The following is a 14,908-nucleotide window of genomic DNA, read 5'->3' as shown; positions in this document are numbered from 1 at the left end:
CTAGTTTTACGAAAACGACTGCCATCTGACTTTCAAACTAGACCTTATTGGAATTAAGTTGGTTTCCCCACGATGTTTTCCTTCACCGAAAAGCAACTGGCAATCTCGTGAGACACCGCGTTGCTTGCCCTATGTGCAGCTAGCTCCTATTAAAAATCAGTAAGCTGTATGGCCCGGTGTAGATACTACCAAACTAATACTAGGCACATCAGACCCATATTTGAAACCAAAAGGTAAAACAAACATGGAAAAATTCACTGCTTCTAGCAGGACTAGAACCACAGACTATATAATAGTACAAGTACAGAAGGCCCACTGCTTTGATGTTCACGAAATGCCGCCTTTTATATGCCTACAACATTCTAACAAAGAAACGAGCCGCACGTGCGCAGCGTCGGACGATAGGGTTGCCTATGGATTAAAACGAATTAATACTCAGATAAAAATGTTTATTATATTCCAGTCTTGGGTACTTTCTAGGTATATATATATATATACACAGTATTTATATATTTTTGTTTAAGTCCCAACATCACAAGCCTTATTGAACTTTTCCGTGGGACTTAATCAATGGTAGATCTGTGTAAGATTGTCCTATTTTATTTATGATGTCTATTTAACTAAGCATTATTAGCCATTCCACACGTGGACATCGCATATGAATCTTAAAAAAACTCGCGACGTAAAGTAACAATAGAAAGTGCGTTCCGTGAGAATGCGCGCCACCCCTGATTAGGCCGCGAACTCGCGGCCGCCAGTATGTACTTGTAGTGCGGCGATAAAATCGCGGAGTGAGCCGCCCCTGCTAGACATTTTTCTTATAGTAAATAAAAACATACTTGAAATGAACTAAATTATATTATTATTTATCAAAAAAATTGTTCCTTATTATATGTCTTATACATTGCAATACAATATTACGTTCATGTTTCATTTCCTTGAATAACAATTTTTGTAACAAAGTAGATGGCAATTTAGGTTTAGGTCTCTTTGAAAGTGTTTTTTGAGGTACCCTATCTCTGGGTTTTCTTTTATTAAATACTGGTTTTGTTTCAATGTTTTCAATAGCATTTGTTACTTGTTTGGTCACTTTTACTTCTTCAGGTCCACTATCATCGTCACTATCATTTCTTGTTTGTGAAACTTGGCTCCCAAGTTGCTGTATTGTTTGTGTTTGATTGCCATTAGCTTGACTGACTGAAATAACTGTTTGCTTGTTATCAGACTCATTTTTAGGGACTTTGGAGAGTGTAATATTTGGTTGATCATTGTTCTCATCTTCATCAGAAGAACCGTAATTGCACATTAAAGATGATAAAGCAAGGCAGACAGGTCCTGAAGGAGGCTCTGTAGGATTGCTGGCCTCTTCTATTTCTACCTCATCCTCAATTGTAAAACCATTCTCACTATGTTCTTCCTCTGTCTGCTCTGTATCATTAATCTCCATCATCAAGTCCTGAATTCCTGTGAATGGTTTAAGTTTTCTGGTATCTTCCGCTACTGGTAATTTTTTAACTACATTTTTGGGGTTCATCCTCCTTCTCTTAGTGTTGTGTTTATTAAAGGGTTTTCTTTTGTCCCCAATGCCTGAAACATAAAATAAACAAATTATTCAAGGGATCAAACCATATTACTATATTGAAAATAAAGTTTAAACAATAGCATTTTAAAGTGTTAAAAAAAAGTTCAGGTACCTGAATTCTGTGTACAACTTTGGTATAACAAATAACTATTAAACAATACAAAAAAAACATTTTGTCACGCTTTTTGTTCTTCAGGCCCATTTTTTCTCCTCTTTCTATTTTTTCTTTAATTGCTGCGGCTGCCTTTTCCACATTTTCTTTTGTAGGATATTTCTTCTTTCTTTCTTCCCTCCATTTTCTAATTTCTTCGGGATCTTGGAGTTTAGCAATTTTTTTGTACAGACCAGATGCATGTTGCATCTGAATATGTTTTGTTATTACTTTAGGATGTGCAATAAATTGACAGCCATCTATGTTGCATTTCTGGAAAGAAGTACCTAACATTTAATAATAGAATTATATTCATTTATTGCATCCATGGTCGACCATCAGTCTGGCCTAGCACGTAGTGACCCTGCCTACTAAGCCGTGGTCCAGGGTCCGAATCCCGGTAAGGACATTTATTTATGTGATGTAAAGATCATTATCAGCGTGCTGTATTGGTGGCAGAGTATGGTTGCCAAAAAAACAAATACACAAGTATTTAAAACATTACATATACTTAACAAATTATGAAATATATACATATTTATAATTACTTATCCAAATTACATTGAATAAATAACTAAAATTTGTTCAACAGATTTGGCTGTCAGTCGTTCACATCGATTAGAAAAAAATCCATTTTAAATAACTAAATGACCTTTCTACGTTGACAGAAGTTACAGGAAGGTTGTTATAAAATCTAGGTATTGTGTCATATCCATACTGTGAATGAAGATACTGGGATTATTCGTGCACTTTATTACACTCCTCCGCACAGTGGATCGAAATGTTTAAAAAATGGACATTCGCATTTTTTTCCAAAAATCCTATTTTAAAAAATGCTCTTCGGTTGAAAATGATATGAGAAATAAAAAATGTTATATAAAATTTTTCAAAATGAGGCTTATTTTAAGCAGAAAAAAATAAAATGTGTTTTTTTTGTATGAAACTGAAAAATAGGTATCTTATTGTAAGAAAACCGTAACCGATCCCGCTTTCAAACCTTTACAGTGTCATTGTCCTACTTTAGAACAGTAGAAAATAGTAAAAACCTTATCTGAGTAGGTGCCCGTTATTTTTTGTAGTCCAATCAAAAGTCAGTAAATACAACATTTTTCTTAGTGCTTTATTTTTTTATTTTCATAAAAAAAACGGTATATTCATGACAATTTAGTATAAAAATAAAATATATATGACATTTTGATACAGATAAATACAAGTTTTTACAAGGAAATGGTTAAAAATTACATTGAAATCGAAACATTTATTGCGATGTTTTTAGTAACTATATGATAGTAACAAAAAGTTAAAATTTACTTGAAATCAACAATAACAATATAAGTTATAAAAAAAATACATTGTATAGATCTATTTTATTCACCACCTTCTTCTACACTTTCAAACATTTCTATATTTTCAGTATCATCAGTGCTTATGTTTTCTATTATTAATAATTCCAAAGCTTTAGAAGAGAGGGTCTTTTTAGTCGCTTTACTTAGCGGTGGCCTCAAAAAAGACAATCTTGGATCAGATGACACCAAAAAATTGTTATTGTTGATTTCAAGTATATTTTAGCTATTTGTTTACTATCAATAAAAACACCGCAATAATTGTTTCTCTTTCAATGCAATTTTCTTGTAAAAAATTGTATTTATCCTTAATAAAATGTCATATATATTTTGTTTTTACACTAAATTGTCATGAATACACCGTTTTTTAAATATAAATAAAAAAATAAAGCACTAAGAAAAATGTTGTATTTACTGACATTTGATTGGACTACAAAAAAAAAACGGGCACCTACTCAGATAAGGTTTTTACTATTTTCTACTGTTCTAAAGTAGGACAATGACATTGTAAAGGTTTGAAAGCGGGATCGGTTACGGTTTTCTTACAATAAGATACCTATTTTTCAGTTTCATACAAAAAAAACACATTTTATTTTTTTCTGCTTAAAATAAGCCTCATTTTGAAAAATTTTATATAACATTTTTTATTTCTCATATCATTTTAAACCGAAGAGCATTTTTTAAAATAGGATTTTTGGAAAAAAATGCGAATGTCCATTTTTTATTCATTTCGATCCACTGTGCTCCGTGCTTGTCTTACTTCGTGCACTACTTTTGACTTGAACTACTTAATCTAGAGTGCATTTGATTATTTGGATTTAAATAATATAATTACACTTCGCGTAATGTATTTTTATGACATACATAATTAATGTCATTTGACGTATATTGTTTTAATAGTACATTGTGCAACAAGGGGAGGAAGTTGAATATTACTAACGAGAGTAAGTTAAATCGCGACGGCTTGCGAGCGATTTAAAGACTCGAGTTAGTAATATTCATACTCCCCGAGTTACACACAATGTTTTTCATCACATTCGCAATGTAAAAAATATGTAAATAGATGTAAAAAAGTTAAGTACGGTACAAGAAATTTCATTATTCCCTTGGGAGAACGATTTTTCTATAACTCACGCTCCGCCTGCGTGAAATAGCACATTTAAAGTGCGGGTGTGATGAAAAAATATATAGTTGGTTGGAAAAGGTTTTGTACCCTAGAGGTGTAATCCTAAGAAGGTAAGTATTTATTTTGTAGTTAAGAACAAAGTGAATATTTAAATGTATTTGTTTTTTTTTGCCAACCGTACCATTTGCCACGAAAAGTGCACCTTGATAACGATCTTTAGTGATGAGCATACAGATATTTGTTTCTGACCATAGATGTTTTCTACATATATAATATAAGTATGTATTTATCTATATAAGTAAGTATATCGTCGCCTAGCACCCATAGTACAAGCTTTGCTTAGTTTGGGGCTAGGTTGATCTGTGTAAGAGGTGTCCCCCAATATTTATTTTTCAATACAGATGGTGTTTTTTTTACGCACTAGTGCGAGAAGTGGTTCATTATATGCCAGGTTGAAACTTCGGAGGCTCATCTGTACTGAAAAACGTCGTACGATTAGGGCTGCCATCCGTCCGGGTTTCCCCGGATTTGTCCTAGTTTGGAGGCCGTCCGGGGGCCGTCCGGGCGGGGTGTCAAGAAGTGTCCGGGGAAAACCCGGACACTTTTCATGTAAATACTTAAATAAATTTATCAGCGAATTTAAGTTGACTGATTAACTAATATCTGTTTACACAATAAAAAACCGGCCCAGTGCGAATTGGACTCTCCCACCGACCGAGGGTACACCGTACAAACTTTCAATGGTTAAAATAATCTCATCTCATATAACTCTAATGACTTGACAAGAAGTATAGGTACTAATGAGCATTATTGTGTATAGCGCCATCATCTCTCGGTGAATTCGCTAACTATTTTGCGTGACCTATACCTATAGTATGATTGTTTTTCAAGGATAATTTCTTTTTAATATTAACCGATTTCGTCAGTTTTTGCTTTATTTGAAAGATAATGTTTTACAAGGACGGCAAAATTAAAAGTTGAAAAGTTTTTGGCAATAAAAAAAAAGTTTCCAAGATACAGGCACAATTTTATTTTTCCTGTAATATTTAGCATGAATAGCACAATTTTTCGTTGCTAAACTTCGGAGATAGAGGGGGGTGAGGGGGCCGTATTTTTTAATTTTCCAATTTAAAAAATTTTTTTGACATGTAGGTACAATTTGAGCTTTTTCTCACTTGACCTAGTAACTTGAGATTTAGAGTTTGCTCCACTTTTTGTTGTCCATTTTCTTTAATTAATATTGATTAATAAAATCATATTTTCAATTTATAGCGGTTAACAATGTTCATAACTATTCCAAATTTCAAATCAGTAGCATAAGTAGTTCTCCAGATATGTAGTGTGAAAGACGGACAGACAGACGTACAGTGTCGCATCATAAGGGTTCCTTTTGTACCTTTGTTATACATAAGCCTAAAAAGAGACATTTTTTTTTGTAAGAAAAGTTGTTTGGTTTTTGTTATTGTTTATTGCAAATTACACATTGTTTGAAATTAAAAAATAAATGAATGATAATTAAAGGTCTTGTGTTTTAAAAATATTATTTTCGGACTCGTCCGGGGAAAAAATGCGATTTACGCCAAATGTCCGGGTTTTTTGAATCTTTGTCCGGGTTTGGCGAAATTCGAGATGGCAGCCCTATACATAACCCTAAAAAGAGACATTTTTTTTTGTAAGAAAAGTTGTTTGGTTTTTGTTATTGTTTATTGCAAATTACACATTGTTTGAAATTAAAAAATAAATGAATGATAATTAAAGGTCTTGTGTTTTAAAAATATTATTTTCGGACTCGTCCGGGGAAAAAATGCGATTTACGCCAAATGTCCGGGTTTTTTGAATCTTTGTCCGGGTTTGGCGAAATTCGAGATGGCAGCCCTACGTACGATACACGTGCGAAAAGGAAATTCGTAACTCGTGTCGATTTAAAACACTCCCTTCGGTCGTGTTTTAATTTATCGCCACTCGTTTCGAACTTCCTTTTTTACGCACTTGTATCGTAATGTACTATTATTTATTTATGGTATTATAAATAGATGTTACAAAAGTATACGTGCTTATGGACCCTATTAGGGCGAATTACATCATAGTTCCCCTAAATGGAAAGCCTGGAGAACTGATGTGCCACAAATAGTTTACAGAAATCGTAAAGCAAGAAGGTGTGTGTTTGTTTACCTGATGTTGTTGCTTGTGTTTTTCAAGAATATCTTGTGTCCGGAAGCCTCTATCACACGTTTCACACCAAAATTCATTTGTATGCTCTTGCGGTGGTTGCTGCCTCCAATGAAAACCTGGTGGTCTAAACCCTTGCGGCGGCCCTCGTGGAACATAGTTTGGTCTCCGTTGGAAATGGTTTGGTGGACGGAAACGTTGATTGTTATAGTGCGGGTTATGAAATGGCACTTCCATTGTTATGTGTTATTTATGGTTTCTTGTATTCAGTTATAATTTACAAACGGAGTCATAAACATTTATGTTTTATTAGAATCTAAATCTTGTGTAAGCAGTGTAAGGTTAGGACTCGGGGAAAGCAGTGCAGAGTGCACGCTTCTTGTTTTGACAAGTCACCGATGACACTGACAGTGACACTACTGACAGCTGACAGTAATACTCCCAAGCTCCAAAACGAGGCTCGAAAACGAGTGATCGATATACAATTTTAATAACATTTAGAGATAGATAGAGAGATATAGATATTTATGGTATTAAAAGAACATCATGACAGGAATATGAGGACCACACATTTTACTTAATGCAATTTTTCGTTAAATAAATACTACCCACATGAGTAAAATGTCAAAAAACTATTCTTATTTTACTGTAACGACTTCTTAAAAGAAACTATTATTTTTGGAACGAGTACCAAACTTGCCTAGTGCTGCCAGGACTGATTTTCTGTTAATTTAATGATTTTTGATTTCACGTCTGTACGAGCAGATACTACCTATTGATACATTAATAGTACATTACGATACAAGTGCGGAATCTTTTACGAAAGCTTTTCATTTTCGCGGAAGCTCAAAAAGATGGCGAAATTAAAACACGACCTGTGTTTTAAATAGACACGAGTTACTAATTTCCTTTCGCACCGCACATGTATCGTACGACGTTTTTCAGTACAGATGGCCCTCCAAAGTTTATACCTAACAAGAAATGAATCACTTTTCGCACTAGTACTTAAAAAAAGCACCATCTGTTCTGAAATTACTTTTTTCACCACACCAACTGATAAAGGCTCTCTGACTCTCTTGATTCTTCTAAATGGATAGCAAAAACGCATTTTATCCACAAAAGTGCAAAGTTTACCTACATATAAATGATTGGCACGTGCGGTTAAACAATTTTGTCCTCTTGTAAAACAAATATCTATTTTCACGCGATTCAGGGCCCGTAACTTTCATGCCGATGACATCAATTTGACGTCACGCTGCATATAGAATGATTCGAATAATTTTATTGTATTGATTAATCATTATTCAACAATTTATTTAATCATGTACAAATGACTTCAAAAGTGAGCTACTCATACGTGAAATAATTAATACCTACTTGATACGTGAAACGAAAAGGAAACAATTTTGTTTTGTTTTTATAATTTATTGAAATATGGTAACAAAACTATTTAATAAAAGGTATGCATAAAAATAAACAAATAATTTAATTTACTATTCACGTATCAAGTAGGTATTCATTATTTTACGTATGAATAGATTAGTATTGAAGTCATGATTAAAATGATTGATGAATAATGATTAGTTATTAAATAAAACTTGAATCATCTTATATGCAGCGTGACGTCAAATTTATGTCATCGGCATGAAAGTTACGGGCCCTGATTATATTCTTTGGTTTAATCCTTTTCTTATTTAAAGTTGTTTTATATTTATTCAGAATTCTCGACTTTTTGATATTCATCATGGCAATATTAACTTTGACAGGTGCAAGACGAAAGATCGCATAATTTCGCAAATTGGTGATATACATACATTTACTTTATAAAAACGAAGAGAAGATAATAAAATTGTGTTTCTTACATTTTTTTAACATATAAACATAAAGCATGGCTGGCCCGATGGAAAGAATTACAGTTCTCGACGATATTGAAAAGGAAATTATAACATGTTTACAATGTGCAGGTACTACTTGTTGCTATAATTATAAATTGGACAAATCATAGATTATAAAGTGCAAATACTAATTGCTGCGGTATTTTGTTAATTTTACAGCACAAGCTCTCCTCGAACTAGGCAAAGAAAAGTCTAGCCAAAAGCAGGCAGAATCCAACACGTCTCAATTTCTGAGGACACTCAGTCAGGTCGAGAGCAAATTGAGTGATCAGATCAACTATTTGACGCAAGTTTCCACCGGTCAGCCGCACGAGGGTTCGGGCTACGCTTCACAGAAAGTGCTGCAGATGGCGTGGCACCGGCTGGAGCATGTACGCTCCTGGGTCAACGAACTGGACCGCCTAAAAGCTTCACATTTAGCGGCTAGCACCAGGAGTGTGGCTAGCAACGTCCCCAATGGAAACATGACTAACTCTGGAACGAGCACATGATTACAGTGTTACAACATATTTCAGTAAATCATCCAATTGTACATAAACATGGTATGATACAGTGGATTGGTACATTCTCAGTGAAAGGACTATGTAGCCCCAAGTAGGGTAATTGATGAAGGACTTGTGTAATCACTAATCATAATTGATAATTAGGTTGGAAAGGATGTATGCTAATGAATGTGTTTAATCAAGCAATGTTTTGTTACATATTTAGTATACTATTATACAAACTTAACAACAATGATCATTATCATTAGATAATGTTACTTTCATGATAAATTAGAATTAATAATGGTATTATTAGTGCATTAGCAACAAAACTAAGTTTCTAAAATAAGTCTAGTAGTGGGTTGGATTCTGTAGAAAGCTCATGTCATATAATATTGTACGTGTTGTATGTCCTAAAGTTTGACAGAGAGACACATATGAGTCCCTCTCCAGTGTACTACAATGTAATAAAATGCAGTTTAACTGAATATGACACTGGTATTAGTGCCATTCTCAAGCAGAAGGAACTGTTGCATAAGGCGTAAATACGACGACTTATGTCGCTTGTGTGGGCCACAGCTAAGGATGCTGTGACAGATAATTTTATTGGTACAAGCAAACATTCTTATGTTATATAGCAACCATGTTATGCCTTTTACTTGAGAAAGTCACATTTTTCATGTACTATAATATTGTTTTCCCTTCACTAGCTCGGAAACACGTGTTTTGTCCTTTAATATCAGTGGGTAAAAACGCATTTTATCCACTAGTAGGTAAAGTAATTTGACCTCGAATAAAGTCAAATTAACTGCTTTAAAATTCATAAAAGTAGGTGAATCTAGTAAAAAAGATGATTTACCACCTGTGGAACTACTGGAAGCAGTGATAAACGCATTTTTTGCGTTGTAGTTTCCTCGCTATAGTGAGGGGAAAAGTTTTGTGTTACACTCGGGTGCAAATGTATTTTACTTCTCGTGTGTTAAAAAACTCGCAAGTTCAGGATTCTATTCTCGAACCACTCGCTTCGCTCGTGGTTCAACTATAGAATCCTTTCACTTGCTCGTTTTTCAATTTCACACTCGGCGTTAAAATACAACTTTGCCCCCTTGTATAACAAATAACTATTGTTGATGATGGGGTTGCATGCTTGTAACATTAGCATTACACTAGTCTACAATAGCATACCTATAACTATTCAAGATCATATGTTAAATAAGAAGAAATTGGGTTTCTATACTTTAGTCATTCATTTTATAGAGGTCATTAGAAAGATATAGACCTAGATATGTACCTACTTTATAAAAATTGTGTAGGGGTTAGTATATTAATTCTGTCTTTAGTCCACTGTAATTGATTGTAAGTTTAATTGAATAAATAAATAACTAAAAGTATCCATGCCACATTTTTATTAATTACACCAATATGAAAACCTACTAAATTTCTTGTTTGTGTTCAAGTGTATTGTACGACGTTTTTCGGGGGCGATTTTTGAATCTCGCATACGGGATTTTGTCACTAAAATACCGGTTGAAAACGGTGACTTGCTTATTATTTTCAGTGACAATTTTCTGAATTCGAACGCATTAGACTCAAAAATCGGCCCGATGGCCTTCCAAAGTTTCGAACTGACATTTATAATGAACCACTTCTCGCACTAGTGCGTTACAAAAGCACCATCTGTACTGAAATAGTACATTACGATACAAGTGCGTAAAAAAGGAAGTTCGAAACGAGTGGCGATAAATTAAAACACGACCAAAGGGAGTGTTTTAAATCGACACGAGTTACGAATTTCCTTTTCGCACGTGTGTCGTACGACGTTTTTCAGTACAGATGGGGCCTCCGAAGTTTCGACCTGGCATATAATGAACCGCTTCTCGCACTAGTGCGTAAAAAAACACCATCTGTACTGAAAAGATAATTAGGTATAGGAAAGTCTGCAGTGTTGGCAAACATTCTTCTGTCTATAATGGTCACAACCAACCATGGAACAACCAATGGACATGGAAGAACCAATTTATGTAATTGAAATGCCTTCTCAATGTCAATTGCAATATAATCAGTTCAATGAACGTACGTCACTCCAATGCCAATTGCTGCGAAATGTTATCTCGGCCGATACAGAAGTTGATACTATTTACTGTATCAATTCCTCACGTGCTTGCTCACGTTTTGCGAAGTTGTAAAATGTTATTGGATCGAACATACCGAAATTAGTACATTACTATATAAATGCGAAAAAAAGGCAGTTTGAAACTAGTGGCGATAAATTACAACAAGACCGAAGGGACGAAGACGCGTAACGTACGACGTTTTTCAGTACAGATGGCCCTGCGAAGTTTCGACCTGACAAGAAATGAGCCATTTCTCGCACTAGTGCGTAAAAAAGCACCATCTGTACTGAACAACGTCGTACGATACCGTGCGAAAAGAAAATTCTAACTCGTGTCGATTTAAAACACTCCCTTCGGTCGTGTTTTAATTTAGCGCCACTCGTTTTGACCTTCCTTTTTACCGCACTTGTATCGTTATGTACTATTTTATAGGCGAAAAAAATAGTACTAAACTATAAAAACTGAACTGAAATAGGTGTGATTGGATGTGTCTTGGAATAGATATAATAAAAGATGCTGGTATAAATATTCATGAAATTTATTATTTATAACCAAAATGTAGGTATCTATAATAATTATCAGCTTTAACTTTGCATTGTATCACAATAGTTATAGTCAGTAAAAAAACCTTGTGTAAACACTCTTCCAACAAAATCAAAACATCCATTTAAATAAATTATTTACAATATGCTAACATTTATATTCTTTCAAGAGACTATATGATTAAGCCCCTTTATCAAGATAAATGGAATTACCCTTTGTACCTAGTTACATGGAATAAAAGAAATTACTATCTACATTAGAGGTGGCATGTTCATCATATAGGTGGCAGCACCCATTCTTTTTCACACTAGAATATAGTTTAATAAGAAACAGTGCCCTATGCCTTGTGACAAAACTTAAACCTACCATACCTCAGGAATAAAAAGCTGAAGCTAACATACAGATAGGTATACATGTAGATCACGCCATTCAGCACACAGATTATCATACAATTTACATTATACTTGTGTAACAAGTCCACAACATTAAAACGAAATTGCATCAGACTTAACATACAGTATTTAAATCTTCAATGCGAATGGAGTTCTCTTACAATCCCTTGGTTTATTATCAAATCAAAATTATCTATACCAACATCTCTGGTTAGCCTGTTGACAATTCTGCACGCTTAGTAGTCACCTATCATGTTAAACTACTGTTATATCAAATAAATACACATTACAATACAAATGATAAATAATTTAGCAAGAGGCATGTTGTAGTGTTTTCAAAATTGAACTAATGGGGGTCCCTTCACTCCTCTTTTCAGCTGCGTTGGTTAGCATTTGCTTTGGTGAATTTCTCGATATCGTCTAGAGACCTTTTTGCCTTGGATGAAATATCATCCATAGATCTCCGTGCAGTGGATGTGATGTCATCAAGTGACTTCTTTGTCTGTGTCAACAGCTCGTCGGTGCTCTTACAAGCTGTGCTGGCCAGTTCCTTTATCTCTGAGTCAAACTTGCCTATCGCCCATTCAATGGCTTGTCGTCCTTTTCCTGCATTCAGTGATATTTTGTTTGCCAGAAGATCTTCCATGTAGCTACTTAGTGGAACACCCTGGAAAAGAATAAGAAACATTTTAGTATCAACCATATTTCATAGGATACTGGCCACAGAAAATGTTGAATATTTATCATTGTGCACTGCATACAACTGGACCTGATCAGATACCATATAAAGTATAGATCTATCTATTTTTATATTTATCACATGCTTGGCACAATATGAGAAATTCTATAACTGTACTACTCACAGTTTCCTGGCTACCTATATGAACTTATTTCTGGCACTAAACAGCATGCACCAAGCGCATGCTATCCATAATTAAACAATAGTATTATTTTAAATCTACCCTCTGTATTTTAATGACACGTACTTGGACTGTGACCACTGCCTCTTGTGTGAGGAGCGTCTTGGAGGCATCGGATGGATGTGGCGTGTATCTCACTGTTTCATCCACAGCTATGTAATGGCAGAAGGTTAAATTTCTTGTTTTGAGTGTCATTTGCCTCTGGTTGGGATTAACTTCAGATTGTTCACTGGCATAGCATATTTTAGCCGTCCCTATGATCTAAAAGAAAAAAAAAACAGTATTAATACTTTCGCTGACCTTCAACAGTTATATGGAAAACATGTGTTTTTGTTAAATTATTTGTTTTTGTTTCTATATACCTAAATCATATAAGAAACCCCTTACAATCTGAATGGAACCATGGCAGTTCAAAGCACTTTATCACCAAAAAACAGCAGAATTTTAAGCAAGTTGTCCAAAAAGAATTCAATTGAAATATTTTATCATATAAATGATAAGAAAAATGCTGCTAATATGTATCAAGGAATTTTGAAAAAGGTTAGTAAAAATAGATTACAGCTTGTGCCCATCGGGGAAAAAACCATTTGGAGCTGACAAGTCTGTGAGTGTGCAGTACTCCATTAACCACTCGCCTCTCGACCACATCCGTTCCTATGACGGCTGGATTCATAGGATTGGGATACTTGCGCCATGCTGCTTGAGCAACAGTTTCCCATGGATGGCTGTAACAAGATTTTATAAATACGTAAATAATAAAGAAACAAGATAATGGGAAAATTGACAGATTGCGTCATAGTTACTTGAATGTGTGTTCTGATGTCCAAATCTTCATAGTGATATTTGATTTATTCAATCCTTTGTATAAAGATTCTGAGTTGATATCTTCTCATTTGATTTTAGTTATTTTCCATTTCTTATCTTCTCTTACTATACTACCACACACACTGACTTGAAAGCTCTTGCGAGCGTATCGTCAGTCAAAATGGCATTAACAAGGTAGGTAGAGTAGAGACCACAGATGTAGAGACTGGATCATAGGCGTGATTTTTAAGCTAGGAACATACTACGCGGACGTCCGTCGTAAAACGACCGCGACCGCGACCTATCAGTGTGCACGGAACAAAACATCCAGAGAGCCAGATTTCGATCGGACGTCCGTGCGCTCAAGGCCACGTCCGCGTCCGTCGACCGATAGTTTGCACGGTTATGTGTATTTCCATTGTCCAGATTCCCGTCCGCGGTCGATTCACGACGGACGTCCGCGTAGTGTGTTCCTAGCTTTATTGGCACAAGAACTGTTTAGACAGCCATCAAAACTAGCGTGTTTAATCGATGTAATATAAAATATGATCAAAATTATTTTTCCACTTCATTATTAGTATTTTAAGTTTTTATGTTACATCTAAATATATAAAAGAAGAAGCTGACTGACTGACTGACTGACATATCAACGCACAGCCGAAACCGCTGGTCCTAGAGATTTCAAATTTGGCACGTAGGTTCCTTATATAGTGTAAAGGAGCACTAAGAAAGGATTTTCCAAAATTCACCTCCTAAGGGGGTCAAATGGGGGTTCAAAGTTTGTATGGGGAAACAAGATTAGTTTGACTATTTTATACGAAACTTCACAGGAAGATTCCTTAAGACATATGACTGAATACGTGTTTCAGGTTTTTTGAAAATTTAACCCCTAAAAGGGTAAAAAGGGGGTGATAAAGTAAAAAAATCAATATGGGTATCGTTTTTATGGTTTATCGGGTCGCTGATCACGATAAATACAACGTTTTTAAAATCTAACGAGGCGGAAGTGAAATACCTTCTCCCCTGCTGTGGTGCAATGGGGTTTAAATATCAAAAAAATATATAAAAGAAGATATTGACTGACTGACTGACATATCAATGCACAGCCGAAACCGCTGGTCCTAGAGATGTCAAATTTGGCACGTAGGTTCCTCATATAGTGTAGAGGAGCACTAAGAATGGATTTTTCAAAATTCGCCTCCTAAGGGGGTCAAATGGGGGTTCAAAGTTTGTATGGGGTAACAATGTTAGTTTCACTGTTTTATTCGAAACTTCACAGGAGGGATCCTAAAAACATATGACTAAAGACGTGTTTTAGGTTTTTTGAAAATTTAACTTCTAAAAGGGTGAAAAGGGGGTGATAAAGTCAAAAAACTAATATGGGTAT

At 34.9% G+C, this 14,908-nt stretch overlaps 3 protein-coding genes across 4 annotated transcripts; 1 reads left to right on the top strand and 2 right to left on the bottom strand.

Annotated features, from left to right (window-relative positions):
* Positions 1 to 1,092: 1,092 nt before the first annotated feature.
* Positions 1,093 to 6,741, bottom strand: LOC125227022 (nuclear fragile X mental retardation-interacting protein 1). The gene is made up of 4 exons (XM_048131214.1): positions 6,375 to 6,741; positions 1,763 to 2,006; positions 1,331 to 1,464; positions 1,093 to 1,197 (listed from the first exon to the last, which is right to left on the bottom strand). Exons 1-4 carry the CDS (start codon positions 6,606 to 6,608, stop codon positions 1,093 to 1,095), a joined length of 717 nt encoding a protein of 238 aa, XP_047987171.1. The 5' UTR covers positions 6,609 to 6,741.
* A 1,384-nt stretch (positions 6,742 to 8,125) lies between these two features.
* On the top strand, positions 8,126 to 9,571 carry LOC125227557 (mediator of RNA polymerase II transcription subunit 11). 2 transcript variants are annotated; one of them, XR_007177194.1, is made up of 3 exons: positions 8,126 to 8,335; positions 8,426 to 9,084; positions 9,202 to 9,571. XR_007177194.1 is itself a non-coding variant. In XM_048131896.1 (2 exons), the coding sequence occupies exons 1-2, from the start codon at positions 8,260 to 8,262 to the stop codon at positions 8,755 to 8,757; spliced, it is 408 nt and encodes a 135-aa protein (XP_047987853.1). In that variant the 5' UTR covers positions 8,126 to 8,259; the 3' UTR covers positions 8,758 to 9,571. The 2 variants fall into 2 exon arrangements, 1 of the variants encoding a protein (XP_047987853.1); XM_048131896.1 differs by having other exon boundaries at positions 8,426 to 9,571.
* A 1,813-nt stretch (positions 9,572 to 11,384) lies between these two features.
* LOC125227556 (protein slowmo) lies at positions 11,385 to 13,715 on the bottom strand. The gene is made up of 4 exons (XM_048131895.1): positions 13,521 to 13,715; positions 13,277 to 13,442; positions 12,784 to 12,978; positions 11,385 to 12,464 (listed from the first exon to the last, which is right to left on the bottom strand). Exons 1-4 carry the CDS (start codon positions 13,550 to 13,552, stop codon positions 12,171 to 12,173), a joined length of 687 nt encoding a protein of 228 aa, XP_047987852.1. The 5' UTR covers positions 13,553 to 13,715; the 3' UTR covers positions 11,385 to 12,170.
* Positions 13,716 to 14,908: the final 1,193 nt, after the last annotated feature.

Source organism: Leguminivora glycinivorella, chromosome 6, assembly GCF_023078275.1.
Source record: "Leguminivora glycinivorella isolate SPB_JAAS2020 chromosome 6, LegGlyc_1.1, whole genome shotgun sequence".
In the NCBI taxonomy this organism is placed as follows: domain Eukaryota; kingdom Metazoa; phylum Arthropoda; class Insecta; order Lepidoptera; family Tortricidae; genus Leguminivora; species Leguminivora glycinivorella.
This window is presented reverse-complemented; position numbering and strand designations above follow the sequence as displayed.